The following is a 19,165-nucleotide window of genomic DNA, read 5'->3' on the forward strand; positions in this document are numbered from 1 at the left end:
AAAATGAAGCAAGCCAAATTGCTTCCAGTCAATTCTTGGATCTACAGAACAAGTCGCTGTCGGCAGAAAATCCACTATTGACGAAAATCCACTCAATATGTCCTATTCAGAGCGTAAGTGCAAGCCTAAGAGGGAATTAGGATGTACAGCCAGAGGGGTCAGATGCAAACCACTTTTCAGACATGGGGAGTCATGGCTGAGAATACAGGAGCACACACACCAAGGGCTCTGCCTTCATCTCAGTACCCAGCCTCAATCACATATTGAGTGACTATGTCTGTCTGTCTGTATGCATTTGATCATTTATTGCGGTCAGTAAGTTCCATTCCTAGTAAATACCCTAAGCTGAGCATGGTGGAACACTCCTCCAGTCCCAGGGCTTGGGAGGCAGAGGAGGAAGGTCAGGAGTCTGAGGTTATCTCTGACTACACCACAGAGTAAATTCCCTCCTTTACAAGGAAAATGATTGATTGCAATGAATCATGGCTCAGAAAAGACTCAGTTTCTCCAAGTGTAATTCCATTATGAGAACTTAGTGAAAATGAAGTACAGCTTTCCTTCAGTTCACTAATGCAGCCACAGTAATCTCATGATACTCTACAGACCTTGTTACTTTTTACCAAAGCAACTAGAACTCTGGATGCAGTGGATTCTGACACAACAGAAAACCTCCAACTTTTAAATAAATACTAGACTAACTCTAGAGAAAAACTAGAAAGATTATTATTAGTTTTTTTAAAATTAGGTTTTAAGAAAAAATTCAAGTATATGTGAAACCAATAGGTGGTGCTCACATACAAAAAAAGTAAAACTTTTGTGTGATGCACAGGACATGTGAATGCACATATACATGCACGAGCACACATGAACATGAGCAAATACACACAAATACACATGAACACATGTATACAAGTGCACAGGGCTGAGACATACTGCCACAGACAGGATTAAGATGTACCAGACTTATAATTCCGTCTGTATTCATAGTGACATTACTTTAAGACATACATCAATCCCCTTAGTAAATACAAACCTAGACTATAGTATCAAAGATTTTCCTTAGATTCATACTGACTTTGTTTTGCACACTCACAGAATGGCAGAATTTGATATTTTGATCCTGTGGATTTAAAAGTACCTTCAACTGATCTATAAACTCATTAAAACTGTGTGTTAACATGATTTCACATAAGTACACATATGATGGTATAAACCTTTAGATCAGGATTAACATAATAATCTCCTCAAATATTTATCATCGCTTATGGTGATCTATGTCATTTTAGTCAATACACCCAAGAGTAGTGACTGGGTTTATAGCACAATCATAACATGACCTCATATACCTAAGAAAAACTGCATTAAGTTCCCCTAACAAACTTAAACCGTCCTTTTCCTGTTTGGAGTTTGTCGGCACTATGCTGGTCAATGGCATGGGAAGGTCCAAGGCTCTCCTCCATCTGCCATTACTGGCTTTCCTGCAGTATAAACTACTTAAGCTTACCTAGTTGTAATTTCTTCCTGTTAGACAAGCAGTTACTACTCTTGAGTAGCTCCAACTTCTACTTCAGCCCTCTCGTCCCTCATCACTTTTTGTCTGTGGTGCATTTCTGAAAGCTCGCCAGGATAAGGAGGACATTTCTTTCTTTCCATGCTTTGCGTTCATTTAATCCACTAAAATCACCTTTAATTCTAACCTTAGCCATAGAAACTACACACACACATGCATAACCCCCCCCCAAACACACACTCACTACCAAATCTAGTGGGCCCCAGTTCTTGAGATACTTATCCTTCTAGAGCACCTGGCGTTAACCTTTTTTGCTTCTTGTTCGGGTCTTGTTGGGGTCTACTACACATCTGTGGCTCTCCTTCAACTGCACTGCAGGCTTTCTTGGATTAGTGCCCTCCCCAGCCACTCTGGTCGGGTGTGTATCCCAGTGTCTCTTCTCCACTCTTTCACACACGTGCAACCTCAACTACAGTCTACAGGTATGTGCTTAATTAAACTGTCCAGCCAGGGAGTCGGCATGGTCAAGATGTTCCTTGGACACTCTAACCTCAAATTCAACATGGGGTCAGAACATCGTATTTTCCAAACCCTCCTCTCTGTTCTACATTCCACACTTCACTGGTGCCAGCATCATTTGGTCAAGAGAAAAGGCAGGTCAATAAAAGGAAATTTATGTCAACAATATCACAGGTTGCCTTAGAAATTCACAAAACTAGATTTGGTAATGAGGAGAACTGGAAGCTTCATCTGGAAACCAAGTTTGCATTCACTACCTGTTCCCAAGGCCCAGCCTTTGAATTAGTGCCTTTCAACCCTTCTTCTTTCCATTCTATCAGTGCACTGTAAATGGCCGCATCCCATCTCACCCCAACACTTCAGCTCTGATGTTCAACCACAATTTGAAGTGGTTTACCGTGTTTAGTGTGATTAAATCTAAGCTGCTATCTTCTTGCTTTTAAGTGGATATTCAAATGGTGAACACCAAGCAAAGGGTATTGAAGGTGTAAATACAATTACTTTGGTAAATAAATTATATGCTTTGATTGACTGTAATTTGGCTAATAAATAATATCACATATGCCAAATCAGACTGGTGACTGGTAAGGCCTGGAATGCTTCAGGGAGACTAGGCTTGGTTCAGCAGGAAGGAGGGAGAAAGAAAGTTAATATATGTTTCAGAATGAAAAAGTATCACACAAGTGAGCTGCTGGATGAAACCAGGGTGAAGATGGGGGTAGGTCACATGTTCTCCAAACATCACATTATACCTTTTAAAAGAAAAGGCTTTGTTTGTTGGTTTGTTTTTTTGAACTTCATGTGCACTGGTGTTTTGCCTGCCTGTGTCTATGTGAGGGAATCAGATCTAGAGCTGGAGTTACAGTTTCGAGCTGTCATGTGGTGACGGGAATTGAACCAGGTCCTCTGGAAGAGCTGAACCATCTCTCCAGGCCTCACATTCATAACATTTTGTTTTAAACAAGATGCTTATATCTTCAGCTCTTTTAAACCTCATCTTTCTAGACTTTGACAGAACTCCTAATTTATAGTATTTCAATCTTGACCTTTTACCTACATTCATTCAATCCAGGTCTCCTCTATTGCTTATATATAATTACACGGTCTAGTTAATTCTTTTCAAGAGTTAATTTATATGTAATTGGCAAAGGGAGAAATTTCATTAGTATAATATAAAGTTGTATGAAAACTTTCCTAGCATGCTAATGACTTAAGGTAGGAGTTTTTAGTTAAGGGGGAAAAAACAGCCCAGGAAACCTTCCTTTGTTACAAGGAGTGGCTACTAGGGCTAAAGAGCTGTCTGCTTTCTTCTGGATGTCTCTTGGGAAGCTGCAACTGCTGGTGGAGACTCGAGGCCAGCACACATCTTGTTAAAACAAAGCACCTTCCTAGAAGAACATTTGTCTGAAATGAATTTGTTTCATTTTGTTTTGGTTATGTTGGTCCCTGTTGGAAATGAATGCCTTGAAGAAACAAGCACGAAGCCAGGCCTATGCAGCTGTGCAATAGAAACCAACTGTAAATACAAAAAGTCTATGGATATCCGACCACATACGTACTGTGACTAGTACTTGTTTATTTTTTTCTACACTTACAAAGTTAAACAGTTGTAAGAGATCTGTACCAACACCACATTTCTCAAAAGCCTTGTTTTAGTGTATGCATGAGGTTTCCAAGAAAATACACACACACACACACACACACACACACACACACCCCCATGGCATGTTAAAATTGCTATAGTCTTTGTTCATTTTGCTTAATAAATTTCATAATTAGCATCATCAATTGTTTGTTTTTTGAACACAAATATCAAGCCCCCTAAGCCCCACCGAATCTGCTGAATTTACTTTAGACATAAACAGAAATTCAGGCATGCATGATGACACACATCTGTGGTTTTTATAAATTCTCCATTAACTCGAGGAAAAGAAGCTTGCCACCATATCAATGGCCATAACCATGACAATCGAATTGTCAATTCAAAAGACAGAAACTTGCTGGGGTTGGTGGCATTTGCACTTGGGAGATAAAGGCAGGAAGACTGGGACATTGAAGCCTACTTAGGATACAGAGCAAGACCCATCTTGGAAAACAGAAGTCAATTAAAGCGAACACCAGAAACAAGAGTAAAGGCTGCCAGCTTCCAAGGTGGTGGCAGTGTCTTCACAGGCGCATGCATGTCACGAGGCTGAGAGCACCTCAGAGTCTATTACTCGGAGGAGACCTAGTACACAGGGCATTTGCAGTGACTGACAGAAAACAATAACATGCTTACCACCCTAAGGAGGCTACTGTACACAGAGGGCTTAACTAAATACTGTCCTAGATAACATGTATCCTGTTCCTCAGGAGAAAATTTACTCAAGAATGAAGGGGTTGAGAGGTCCTTTGATGGATTTCTTAGTAAGATTTTTGATTTAGTTTACTAGTTTAAAATAGTTATCATTTGTAGGACTTAAAAATTAAGCAAAACTAATAAAATATAAGACTTCAAGTTTCTGTTGATATTCTAATAATCTCACAGTAAAAAGCTCAGAGCTGTGGTTGTAAAAGGAGATTAAGCACCAGGCTTCGCTCTCACAGCCATTTTTACAGCGGTCATTTAAAACTGAAGCTTCAGATGACATCTATTAAGATGAGGATGGGAGAGATGAGCTTACATCAAAATCATGTCAAATAAATCCTTCAATTTCAGACTTCATGGGTTTTAAAGCTTGGAAAAAGGAGTTAGCAATGAAATTTATGATTTGACCTAAACTACTTGTAAAAGAAAATGTACAATTTCCTGTTCAGAGGAAGAAAACGCAGGTTTCTCTTGAGAACTGACAAGGGTTGACATTTTACAGCAACAAGTGGCTGAGACCAAGAGGAACGTGAAATGTACATGGTTTGGGGTTGTACAAATCACAGAACTTAGATACAAGTTAGTAATTACACTCACTGACCACTGAATTTCACAAGACAAACATGAAGGGCGTGAAGAAAGAAACTGATATTTCAGGAAAGTAAGAGCTGGGGGAGGACAGACACCTATCAGCTGGTTCTAAGAAATGCAAGTTATTATAAGAAATATGTAATGGGTGCAAGGATAAATTATAACATATACACTTAAGATCACCTTAGAAACATCATACTTAACATAATCTGTACAAGATAACTTGAGCCCTGTCCTTTCCCATCTGTGAGTTTCTCTTGGCTACTGTCAATGATACCGAGTCACTGCCTTCTGAACATGCTGGTTCAGAATATGCTATTTTATACCTATATTTACGTACATACTAAAGAAACACTCCTTAAAAGCTTTTAAGAAAACACCTAAGACAACGCTATTAAGAAGGGGTTGATTCCAATTAAAGAGATGTATTTTGGGGAAAAGCCATTGCTGGGCCTAGAAAGACAGCTCAGGTGGTAAAGTGCTTGCTTTGAAGCACAAGGCCAAGTTCAACTCGCAGTGTCTATGTGAGAACAGAGGTGTGTGCTCCCTACAATCCTGCTGTGGTGGAGGTGGAGACATATGCACCCTTGGGGTTCACTGGCTGGCCATTCAGTCTATCCTTTCCCACAAAATCAGAGATCCTGTCTCAAAAACCCAAATTAATGATGGTGGTGCACTCAGTGCTTAGAGTAACATCTGTATTACAGCCCACCAAAGTTGGAACATCATAGAGGATCAGGGAGACTGTGGGGGCCAGAGGCTGTGGAAGATTGCACTGAAACAGTGTCTTCTGGTCATGACAGAGCTGTTGCACTCATGAATCCTAATGGCTATGATTGGTTGCCTGCATCCGAACTGCACAGGCTCAAGCCAACAGACACTCCAGCAACAGGTCGAAGAGAGGCTCATGAGACCTCAACCCTAACTGGTGACGAAGGGCTGCAAGGAAGGGCAGATTTCTTTAAGGGTGTAGCTCCCTAGGCTACCATGCTCTGTGGGTAATTTAAACAAGAAAAGAAGGCATGAAGTTGGAAGAGGAAACAGTGGCTTCTGGGAAGAGAGGAAGGCAGACAATAGGAGGCAGATTATGAATGAATTCACACACACATACACTTTTCAAAAAAAAAATAGATAAAATAACAAAAAAAAAAAAACCCAAACCAACATGAGTGACTCCTCAGGATGGCCCACCCAAGGTAACTTCTGGCTTCTAGACACAGGCACACATGTGCAAGTGGGTGTATCATTAAACACATGGGGAATATTGTAGTCATGTAAGTCAAAGGCAGTGAATGTTGAAAACCAGACCACCTTGTTAAAGAATTTACATGAAAATCCAGGAGTATAGTTCACATGCATCTTCTCCTGCATCAGCACAGATGCAGATACATAAGGGTGGAGATAGCAACCAAATTATTCCCATTACTCTCAGAGGCATTTCTTACGAACCAAATTATTTTGCTTGGACATTAGTTCTAATCAAAGCAGGTAATTCCACGGTCTCTTGAAGATCACAATGTTCATAACAAATAATGAGAAAATGTTTTAAATGGTGGTAAAATAAAACACTCAATAAAGTCAGAAGAGACACAACATTGACGAGGAGCTCTAGACTGTGGTAAAATGGGACCGGGGAAGGCAATGAAGCTGAGTGCAGGAAACTGACCATTCCCTGGGAAGTTTCTAAGCACGATGAGTAATTCTGAAATTGCTGGCAAAGCACAAGATAAGATGAATTGGGAGGATTTAACCTTTTATACATTTTTTTTAAAGTTATGAGGGCATTCTTTTTTTCCTGCAAGGGCATAAAAACTATTGTTACAGTGCCTACATTTTCTAATTTATACACTAGAGAATTAAATGCTGAGCAAGGGATTATTTCTATTTCCTGGATGGGAAAACTATTAATTTCTGAAGCTTGTGGTGACTCTTTTGGGAAGCAACTGCACTGATGTAGAAGAGATGGGCAGGAAGTGGTACTTGGCAAACAAGCTGGACTCAGAGCCCATGATTTCCAAACCGTCTCTGTCACCTATGACACAATGTCCATTCCTCTCTAAGTCATTATGTCCTTTGTGTGCTGAAGTGAGGAGAATACAGGCTATCATCTCTTTTATTCAGGACCATATTTCTATTTGTACAGATTATTTTGGAGATCAAAACACTTCCTTTATTTATACTTTGTTTCATTAGCAAGCTGGTATCAAAAGTCCAGTTTGCCCATCTGCAGCTAGTTTCTTGCAAGCCTAACAGTGCCGAAGTTAATCAACTTAAAAACGAGGTCCTTTTGGCTCACGGCTCAGAAGGTTGGTCAAATGACTGGCCTCACCACTTGGACTTTGGTGATATAACTCATCACAGTAGGTGCCTGTGATGCCTCATGATAAGTCAGAAAGCCAGAGAGTAAGAAGGGACCAGGGTCCTGCAATTAGCACAGGGGTTGGGGGTGGAGGGGAGTTGCTGCTGCTGCTGATCACAAGACCTCCCACGGTCTTCACCTCTGAAATGCTCCACTGCCTCCAGAGTGTTATCTTGGGGTCTAAGCTTTTACGTGTGGACCTTTTAGAAATGTCCAAACTAAAATACCCACTAAATGACTGACTTTGTACAACAGAAGATTTTGCAAAATTATAGACAATTAATATGCAATCACACTTTGAAGAACTATTCTCAAAGTGTCAGAGAAAACATTACATATGCAAACACGTGTGTTTTATACCCTCAAGGCGTTTTGCCCACTCAGTGCAGTGGACCTGTTCATCTGGATGGACTTGACTCTCACCATCTAAGTATGACATGCAACAGGCTTTGATTGTAGTCTAGGTACTCATCCCTAACTATTCTAAAGCTGAGTTTATTCACTGTTCCAAATGATAATACAACGTGAAGAGTCATTGTAATCTTATTAAAACAGCCACCTAATAGACATTTAATAACATACAGAACATTACATAACAGAGTAATATAAATACATTACTGTATAGTAAAATATCAACAAGACTAAGTTACACAGCATATAATATAAAGATTATAGTATCGCATTACCTCCCTCAAGCTCACGGGGGCGCGCTAATACAGCACCCAGAGCATTTCATGACCAGGCTCTGGGGAGGGAGGCAATTCACAGTAGCCTAAATTAATGTGTATTACTTTCTTTAAAATTGGAGTATCTTGCATCCCCACTCCCTTTCTTTGTCTGAAGAAGTTTCTTGGGTTCACACTAAGTTCTATTTTATATTCTCTAATCTTAAAAACCCTACTGGGTTCATTATCAACTAGAACACAGTACCTTATGCCTTTTTTCATTTGAAACATGGATAAAAGCACTGGTCAATGAAAAAGTGAAAATCTTTTTTGGTTGCTTCAGCAAAAGATCAAGGTACTTGATTTAAAAACTGTAATTTTTATCACTGAGATCCCACAGAAAGGTACGAAAGACCACGCTTCATTCATGTAACTCTCTATGTTAAAATTAATCCACATAGCACTATTAAGTAATTGCCTTTTAAGTTTCCCTTTCAGATTCCTTACTTACAAGCCCTTAAGAATTCTAGAATTAATATTTCATTAGACTAAATGTTCTTCAGTAAAACTGTAAAATACTACATTATAATAATATTTAAAATGAAAGCAATAGCTAAAAACAAGCCATTTCACCACAATGCTATATAATACATCACAAATTGTTAACTCTTGTGTAAGTAAAGAACTGTAGGTCAGACAGTAGTAAGTACCCCCACCCACATTTTTTAAGGCTACAACTAAACCATCAGTTGTAAATGGCTTTGGGGATCAGCAGTGTGCTGGACCTCTAAGTGTCCATAAATGCAAACACAGAAAGGCAACAAAGGAAGATGATTCTGAAAATCAATTCTGATAATAAAAATAATAATAATGCTTAAAAACCATTTGAAGTCCACACCAAAGTTAATTAATATTAACTAAGTTAATTAATTATTAACTAATTATTATGTTAATTAATATGAACAAGGATTAAATAATATTGAATATCCTTTTTCTTAGCTTTCATATGTTCACTCTGCCTGATAAAAGATTCCACATCAAATGCAGAATAGATTCCAGACAAACTAACCTCACTTAGTGCATTCAACTCTCGACATTAAAAGGTAGGAACCTAGAGCTGTCTCATTGTTCGAATGAGTATGACATGCCAGTCCTAACATTAAAACAAAACGTAAAAAAAAACCAAAACTTCCAGCTGAGAAAGGATTAAGCCCCAAATCTCTTCTAACAATCAGAATCGTAATAATAAAAACCCAGCATAGTTTTTGTTTAATTATAGACAGAGGTCAATCTTATTTTGGTTTTGTTTACAACATTACATTTCTAGGCCACGAATCAAAAGAAGAAGCCATTAATTTCTTTTTTCTTTTCATTTTTAAAAAACAGAGTCAGAAAGGTAAAAGGTTAGATCTTGATAGAATTACCACAAGGAGAAATACTAAGCAAGAAATGACGATCATATCTAATGTCAATACTCATACATGCTACAAATAGCTGTGTCAACTGGTACAACCCCCTTTGATACAATAATTCTACTAGGATTTTATACTATGAATATAGTCTTAGAAATAAAATGTTAGTTACATGTTAATATATCTTGCAGTATGATCCACACTAGGGGGAAACCACTGGACACAGCTCCAAACACTAAATATAAATCCCATAGGATGGGAATTCTACACAAGCATTACAATAATGGACATAAACATGAATACAAATAAGAATATAAAATATAAAATTTTAAATGGAAAGGGCGGGAGATAAGATTAGTCATAATACAACTGAAAATGTAATTTTAAGGGATGCACAGAAAAGACACAAATGAAATAATTTAAAATATTATATATACTGTGACAACACATCATGATAAGAATATCTCTTACGCTCTAATGGACTGGAACTTCTGGACCTCACCGACAGTGTTATGAATACATCTGGAGGTCACTGGAGAGACAAGAGTGCTAGCCCACTGTGTTCAGCCTGTTGGCTTAACGTGCTTTTAACAACCTTGCTTGCCTTGGACTCCCAGGAAATCAGTTTTGGAGCTAATGAACAGATGCAATCTTAAATTATGCAGTCTTCCATACCCGGGCCCAGAGTAATTCCTGTGTGTGTACCATTGCTGAAAGTAGTAAATACAGAGGTTGGAAGCGTTCTGAGTGAGTCATCACCATCAAAGCTGGATGCAACATCTAGATACTAGCTGATAAACTATGACTTTGCTATCTGGGTCAGTTGAAGTAAGTGGCTGAATCCCTTGCATGACTCCATTAAAGACTTCTTTCTGTAAAGGATTCCTCCTTCCTTCCCTGTGGGAAGCCCTTTGTTAGGGACAGACACAGTGACACACAAGGACAAGCACATGAACAGACACGGGACGGATTCTTAAGACAACCTTCACCTAGGCACAGACTCAGACCCATACAGCAGACAGAGAACAGAGAGGATGAAGCAGAAATCCAGATCTGAACTTGTTCTTGATTAAATGGTCCCAAGGGTTAAGTACTTTTATTTCTTTTCTTAATGCCACACATCTGATGCTCTACTGGGGACTCAGAGTTAATCACCAATATGTTTAGTTCCTGTAATATACCAGGAGGCTAAGTATAATAGGCAATTTTCTTCATCTTTTTACTTTTTTGGTTTTTGAAAACGTTTAATGAAACTGTAATCCATGAATGAATACAATTTCTGAAGACCAACCTGATTTAGAAGCAATAAAAAGTAAGAAAAGATAATCGGATATTGTTTGTTTGATTTAAGTCAAACTCATAAGTTAGAATAAAACTTAGTTTAAATTAAACACATCTTTAAAAATCAAATATGCTTGTTTAACAAGTACAAATGGCTTGTTATTAACAACCTGACCTAAAACATGTTCCACTCCAGTGGAGTTAAGAAGCTACATTTTGGCTATTCTTTAAGTAAAAATATTTAAATGAACAATTTAACTTAAATTAAAATTTAGATTTAATATTTAAAACTACACTGAGATAGCCTTTCTGTTCATATATTATAATTAAATTACTTGGTAGTGTTCAATATAATTTTATGATTATAACATTCATAAAACACTTGTCTTTTTCCTGCTTATAATATGGAGAAATTTTAAAATCTAGCTCATGAAAAGTTCTTCATTAAAAAATAAAGATATTTAATATTTTTTCATATTCACAATCATGATTTTGTAATTGAATATTTCATATGCCAATCTGTAGTCATGAAATGGGCAAAAGAACAAGTACATATCTCTTGGAAGTTTTTGAGGAAGATGGAAGAGAAATGAAGACTCTTAGAAACAAAGTGTTGCAAGCCTGGGTACCAGAACATCAGCCATAAAGTAACAATCCCCTCGTTCTGGCCTGAGTGAATTAAGCAAGTCCTACTGCTCTCACTCTGTAAAATCAGGGAAGTCAAGTCCTTTACTATCCACTAAACATCATTTGTAGGTCCTTTGCAAACATATTATCTGGCCTAAAATGCTAACGACTTAGCACAGACCTACTGTGACAAGTAGATCTGCACTGCTCTTCCATCCAGTAGGTTCCTTGAGACTGTTACCTACAGGGAGGGTTTGTGTTAACTGTGACTCAACAAAGCCTATAATCTCCTGGAGATGGGCCTCTGGATGCCTGTGAGCATGATCTACATTACATTAACTGATGAGACAAGAGTCATCTTAATTGTGGCAGGGATCACTCCCTGGGCAGAGGACCTTTGACCACACAGGACAGAGAAGCAAGCTGAGTCCACATTCCTCCTTTGCCGGACAGTCTCCAGCTCCTGCTGCCTAGACTTCCCTACCATGACGGACTGCACCTTTAACTCTGAGCTAAAAATAAACACTTTCTCTAGTAATTTCCTTTTGTCAGGGTATTTTATACAGCAATAGAGAAGTTACACTTGTACTATTCTGGCACAAGGTCCATACCTGTGCTTTAATACATACAGAATAAAACAAAGTCGTCACAGATAGGCTGAATATGCATCTGAATGGTCCTAGTTTTTCCTGTTGTAGAAATATGTATTTTTCATTTTCAAAGTGACTGTACTAACAGGGTAAATTAGGACCTAATTAAATGTTTTGAGTAGACTTTCCGCAGGGCAGACAGCTGGAGCAAGAGACTGCAGTACCAAAGGAGCAGAAAGGCGTAAGATGAAGGCTTAGTGCAGAATGGGCAGCAGCACAGACTGCCGAGCTTTCTCCTTCTAGGGAGGTTATGCGTGCATTAGGGTCTGCACAGGTGAGACAGCTCAGTGAGTAGACACATCTGTGATCAGCACCAAAGGGACCTAATTTGCTAACCTCCAGACCTAAAATCTAAAATGCTTTAAAATCTGAAAGGTTTATCTGTTTCTGTTATGATAATAGATTTGGAGCATTCTAGATTTTAGATTTTTGAATTAGCGATATCTAATTAATAAAGACTACATAAATATTCCAGTCCCAATATTACAATCTGAAACACTTCACTCAAGGAATATCAATGTATGAATAGTTCTTCACTGGCCAAAGCCTTTGAGAAAACATCCATTTATTCTTTTTAATATGTAATAGGAATAGGTCTTTTATGCTGTTCTTCACAGAAGGATGATTTTTAAAAGACTAACGTTTAGAAAAATATTTCACATTAATGGAGTATTTTATTGATTTATAAATCCACTTAATTAAAATACACATTGTTATGGGATGAATTGTATTGTCCTCAAAATTCATTTATTAAAGTCCTAACATCAGTACTTCACAGTGTCACTGTGATTTCAGGGAGACTCTATGGAGAGGCAATAAGTTAAAATGACATCACAGAGGTGAGATATTACGGTGTAACTTTAGGAGCCCTTAGAACAGATCTAGGGCAGGACACAGTAAGAGGCATCTCAGAGCCATGGAGAGAACACTAAAGAAGCTATCCCTGCCACATCTTGGTTTTGGGCTTCTGGCCTCCAGGCTCACAAGAAAACACATTATCCAGGCTCACAAGAAAACACATTATGTTGTTTAGTCTGTGGTGCACTGAGATACCAGACACAGCAAACAATAAGTACATCTAAACGTGTATGAAATTGCTAAGTAGGGAAAGGCTAATAGAGAACACACTTTACTCCTTTTACAGTATGACTTTCTGCTGGTGCTTCTCAAATAGGGATTTACTTAAGGGCAAAGGCAATACTACAAAATAGCCCAGCAGCCTATCTCAGGTTAACAGAAAAAAGAAGACATATAATCTAATCCTGATCAGTTGATGTCAAATTTACAATTTGATACTGGTTATGTCCAAATTTCTGTAGCTTTTCATACTGCATATTAATCTGCTCAAGTCAGCAACCAGTGACTGACATACTATAAAATCATACCTGGCAATGAAAATACACCTAAAGGTCAAAGCCAACCATCCTGCAGTGTCACAGAGTGCAAAAGCTCACACATGAACTCAGATTCCAACTGCAGTGAACCTAGAGAAGCTGCCACTTGTTAGATTTTTGTCACAAAGAATATTTGCAATTGTCAGAGAAAGATTGCTAAGACACCCCCATACTCGTTAGTTATACACCAACTAACACTATCATCATGGGTCAGATAAAACATTACCTGCAAAAGAGTGAAGCAGAAGCAGATGGGAGAAACCAGCTACTTTAAATGCACTGATAAAAGCTTTACAGTAAGAAATGATACTGTTGACATGTTTGTTTTAAAAATATATTTTAATAAAACTATGCCATAGATATAAGCTTATAATAAACTCATTCCTGTTATTTTAAATTGGATTTCCAAGTTTTATGGCAATTACTCATCTTAATTTCTAGTACAGTAAATACTGATACTGATCAAACACTTTATATAAACTTTTATTGGACTTGGTGCTGTGCACCAATAATTCCAGTAACAGCCTCACTAAGGAAGGAGGACTGGTTTTAGAACAGCTTGGGCTGCACAGTAAGATCCTGTTTCAAAAACCTCAACAACAACCAAATGGGTGGGCAACACACATCCACAATCCGTGAACTCAGCATGTGAGGTGGGGGCCACAGGGCGAGTCACCTAAGCCACAGCTCGTTAAAGACAGTGTGGGCAAGAGAACCCTGTCCTAACTGACCCATCTGTCCCCTCAACAGCAGCAGCAATCGAGCCGGAGCTTTGGCTCAGTAATAGACATGCTCAAGGCTCTGGGTTTAATCCCCAGAACTGCTAACAAAACACAACTCAAATTTTTTAAATTTCTTGTTGTGAACTGTAACTCATTCTCCCCTTAAAACTCATATGCTGAAAACCTGCTCCCAATATTTGAGGAGCAAATCGTTTTAAAACTGTTTTTCACGTTCGCTCATTGTGTGGATGGGAAAGAGCCCCTGAGCTGAAGAGAACACGTGCAGTTCAGGGGACAGTCACATGCGGGCCTGGTTCCCTCCTTCCATAATATGGGATCTTGGCACTGAAGTCGGTGGTAAGTGCATTTACCCAAAACCATGCCAGTGTCCCAGGGACAGTTTTAAAAAGAGGTAACTGAGATAAATGGGGATGGCTTTCAAGCCAATGAGTCAGACCAGAAGGAACCAACTCTCACTAAGGGTAGGCTAGGTGTTAAGCTTTGAAACAGTTCAAACAAGGTGACTGTCTCAGGCTAGACTTAGCAAAGGCTCTCCTGAGAACAAGGCCACTGCTTCCATGACTCCTGAGTCCAGTAAGGTTACAGGGGACACTGCCTCCATGGTTCCCGAGTCCAGTGGGGTTACGGGGGGGAAGAAGGGGGGACACTGCTTTTACTCCTGAGATTTATCAGGAAGGCAACATCATCATCCGTCCCGCCATTTTCACCAGAGCCAAGGCAGCTGCTTCCTCCATGGCTCTTTATACTCTTTTGATGACCTCCCCACAGTTCAAAGAAAGTCAAAGCCAACAGATGGTGACAGGTGGTGACTTCAGACTAAGTGCTAATGCCTGAGGGGATTGATTATAGTCTTGAGAATCCCTGCAGTTGGCATGGCCACTGCTTTGCTTAAGGAGACTTGACTGTGACAGCTCCAATGACAGACCCTGAGATGACCCCTCCTACAGCTACTTCCAATGACCTTACACACAACCTCTGAACTCCTCCCAGCAGGTCTTCCTGGAGCCCTTCCCTGACTCATAACAATAATGCAATATAAGCAGCATCCTCTCACTATCTCAGGGGGCCTCTGTCCTGTGCACTGAAACCTTTGGTGTTGTAGCCTTCAACCCAACACAGGTTTGATTATCTATCCATGGTTTTATTCCAGGTTTTATTTTCTATCTGTTATTTTTATCAAGGGCGGGGAGGCAGGGTGAGCTGGTTTTATGGAGAAACAACTCCCATGACTGCTAGGCTCTGGCACAAGCAGAAGCACTAGCCTAAGAGTCTAGGGAACTACCAGGAGCAGAATGCAAAGAGAAAGACTACAGGGGAGTGGTAAGATCCAGTCACAAGAGGAGTACCAGAAAGCCCCTGAGAGTTACTACCTATGACTATCTGTTGTTTTCCCCTAATTGTAACATTCCACCCTGTAGGTGAGTTCTTAAAACAGAAGGTGCACAAATCAAAATACCTTCAGGAAGTTCCTGAAACTGACCAAATTTACTAGACACCTCTCTCTTAAGAGTAAATAATAAATATGGCTGAGGGTCATTCTCAAGCAACTTTTAAGACAAGTAAGAAAAACAAACAAACAACTCCCAGATGAATGAATCTGCAAAGACTTGGAGAACTGATCAGAGACACAAACTAGCCCAGCTGCCTGGAAGAGGTTTAGAACAACTGAACCATCTGAAAAGGACACACTCCAACCTGTGGAGCTGCCTACAGGCTGTGCAGTGTGCTCCAGGTTCTCGATGCAACTGTCTTTGAGTCATTTCTGCTCCTGTAAGTAACTCTTCAGTCATAACCCTGTAAGTAACCCCAATAAGACTCAATGGTTCCCCAAGGTGGACTTTGGTGGCATCTGTGCTTTGGTCTGTCATGGGCTCCCTGTCTGGGGTGAGCAGACTGTCTGTGTTCATCTCCCCAGAAGTCTGTGGCTTAACACTAAAAGGACTCCTAATACAGAGAGTTGAGGGTCCCCACAATCAAGGCTTGAAGTTACTGACACTAAAGGAGTTTTAGATTGTGTGTTCCTGACTTCCATTAGAACAGAGCAGCAGAGAGGTCACTACAATACTAGCTTGAGTGTCCTTATAAAAGTAAAAGAGACCTTCTTTTCCTCTAAGCATTCTCAGAAGAACAGTCAATGAGCCCACAGATGGACCAGGAATCAAACTTGCTAGCACCGAACTTTGGACTTCTAGCTTAGCGTGTAGAACTTTGAGGAAATTGCTGTTACTTAAACCATCCGGTTAACTAAACTTCTATGGCAGGCTGAAAGAATAAATATTTGAAAAGAATCCTGAGATAACAGTTTTTAAAAACTTCTGAGGCAAAAAGCCTTTGGTTATGGAAATTTAAGTATTTATAAAAATACTATTTCCTTTTGTGAACTGAGAATGTAATCACAATTCTCATTAGCTATTACAAATGGGACACACAGATACACAAGATCACTTTTAGAACCTAGCTTTTACTGAGCCAGTTGGATGGCCCAGTGTTAGGTAAAAGCACTTGCTACTCAAGAGAAGCCCTGGGTTCCGTGCTAGCACCCACTGTGGAAGAGAACAGACTCCTCAATCTGTCTTTTCAACTCCTCACATGGGCTGTGTCATACAATAATAAATAAGATGAAATAAAAATCTTTGCTTTTAGTTGAGATATAGTCAATACACAATTAAAAGCCTATGAAAAAGTGAACTAAATGATCAAACAAGGCTATTTGGACTTCTGGGAGATCAGGCATATTTGAGTTTAGTGAGCACACAGACAAACCCAGAGCTGGTGATAAGCCTATTAACTTTCTGAACACAAAGTCAGAAACACAAAATAAACAGCAAGCTTCTAAGTTTGCTTTATGGGTGAAAAAAAAAACAAATAAAAGAATTGTAAAATTTATAATAAAAAATCAGTAAGGTGATAAATATTGCTGTGTAACTTTTAACTACCTAAATCTTATCAATAATATAGACAAATGGCTAATTATTAGCAATTATTAGTAGTCAGAAACTATTTAAATAATTGAAAAATAAATTATTTTTGATATGCTCATAACTACAGTTAGCACAGCAAATACAGTATCAAACTGAAAGTCAGTCACAGCTGTGCAGTCATGGCCTTTGGTAAGCAAGCTGTGGCTCGGGCGGATGAAGACCCTGGTTATCTGGCTGACTTCAGAGTTGCAGACATAAGCATGCTAATGGATTGCTACTGGTAACAAACTGTCACTCAAATAAACAGCTTTTTGTGGAATATTGCTCTAATCTAAAGTGACTAACAAGATACTTCATTTCTAAGTCTGTAAATTCTAGGGACAACATTCAAAATTAATTTCATTTTTACCCAAGTTTACGTAGAGAGAAAATACTAATTCTACTTGAGCTTTCAGCTTAACTTCCACATGAAAACAATTACGTAGTCTGTTTGGGAAAGCATAATCAACCCTTAGGCATGCAATATCACTTTATCTAATGAGAATTTCTCCATGTTCCAGTTCCTTCCTCCCTGATTACATGCTGCGAAAGCAGCAATAATTTTTATAGCCAAATATAACCCCATAAGGTTTTCAATATTTACCATATAAGTCATGCATGAAATTTAATCATTACAAAAGATGACTTACCAGTTGACACTCCTGAAATATGCACATTTCCAGAAAGTTCTGCAAGAGCACCATCTCCTAAAATTAAACATAATGAATAAACTAATTTCCAAGGTACAACTCATAAAGTTTCACATTCTTCTTAAAAAAAGACTATATATAATGACTCTCAATTATCAGAAACTAAATTTTTATAATAATGTTGAAAGAAGAAGAGTAAGACAAAGCATTTTGGAGGTGACAATACAGTGCAGTATAGAGATCTCGCAAGTACAGAGAGCTGATTAGCTACTGATGAGCAGGAACTGAGCGCAAGTGTAGAGCAGAGAGAGCACTTCCTGTAAGGGATCCTGGTCAGAGCCTGTCCCACCAGTCACCATTACTGTGGGAGCTCCGCTAACCGAAGCCCCACTTTAACAGAGGTCACTCACTGTCCTGTATCTTCCAACCCTTTCCGCTCCCTCAAACTAATGAAAAAGGAATCCCTTCAGGTATTTATCTTGTAAAACATATTTCATAGAAATGATTTTCCATCAGATAGCCCCCTGCCCCACACTGTTGCTTGTGCTGAAGACAAATCCAGGATCTTGAACATGCAGAGAAAATGCTCTGCCACCAAGGCACCGCCCCTGTTCGTCCTTGTACAGCTCGCTCGTTATTCCGGAAGTTTTGCTTTCTTCACGTACTGTACTGTCTAGACTGAGGATGGCAGTCAGGAAGAGCAGAGGAGGTGTTATCTGTACAATGGAGGTGGGGCAGGTGAGCTACCTGAGCGGCAGTTACAAAGTGAAAGCAGAGTGCTTTGTGGCTGACTACGGAGAAAAACGGCATCACTGTAACTAAGAAGTTTTCTTTTTCCAGCTACTCGACACTTTTCTTCAGCTCCTAGAGCAACAGGTCCTCATCCCATTGACAGATGAATAAACGAGCGTGTCATCATTCCTGAGATGAAACCATGTCATGGCACGGAGCACTCAACAGCCATTCATTTTTTTCTGACTGTATAAAGTGTAGAATTCCTACTGAAGAATAAAACAATACTAAGAAAAGCACACTTAGTCAAGTTCAGCTCCACTGATCACATGAGAAGAACTGCCATATTGCCCTCAGAGACAATACAGCAGGAGTGAATGCTGGTGTGACATTAACTACACAGGCAAATCTGGCTCCCTTATTTTACATTAAGTGCCAATGCCATTTATGCACCTTTTGCCCAGCAAAGTAAATCGTAGGGCCACTGGCAAGTGTGCATCCACTTGTTTACCACATACAACTTACTTATTTTAAAGTAGAAGGAACAAAATAGGAAACATATTCAATAAAGCAACTACCATAGTTTGTCAAACGCAGTGGTCACTGCCCTAACCTTTGCACTCCAGAACCCGAATGCTTGTGAAAGCTGGAACAGCAGAACAACGTCTGGCTTAGGCCTTCTATGGTGCACACCTATTCTATGGTGCACATCTATTCTATGACAC

The 19,165-nt window shown here is 39.2% G+C and overlaps 1 protein-coding gene across 3 annotated transcripts in view; it reads right to left on the reverse strand.

Annotated features, from left to right (window-relative positions):
• The window catches only part of Lrp12 (LDL receptor related protein 12), a 76,332-nt gene that overhangs the window by 15,283 nt on the left and 41,884 nt on the right, over positions 1-19,165 (reverse strand). For 2 of the 3 annotated variants that reach the window (XM_028766055.1, XM_028766064.1), the window contains exon 2: positions 17,709-17,765. The exons of the other annotated variant lie outside the window; for it this stretch is intronic. In XM_028766055.1, the coding sequence (XP_028621888.1) occupies positions 17,709-17,765 (57 nt within the window). The remainder of the gene's footprint in view (positions 1-17,708; positions 17,766-19,165) is intronic. 3 annotated transcript variants of the gene reach the window in all.

This window comes from Grammomys surdaster, unplaced genomic scaffold, assembly GCF_004785775.1.
Source record: "Grammomys surdaster isolate TR1022 unplaced genomic scaffold, NIH_TR_1.0 63, whole genome shotgun sequence".
NCBI lineage: Eukaryota > Metazoa > Chordata > Mammalia > Rodentia > Muridae > Grammomys > Grammomys surdaster.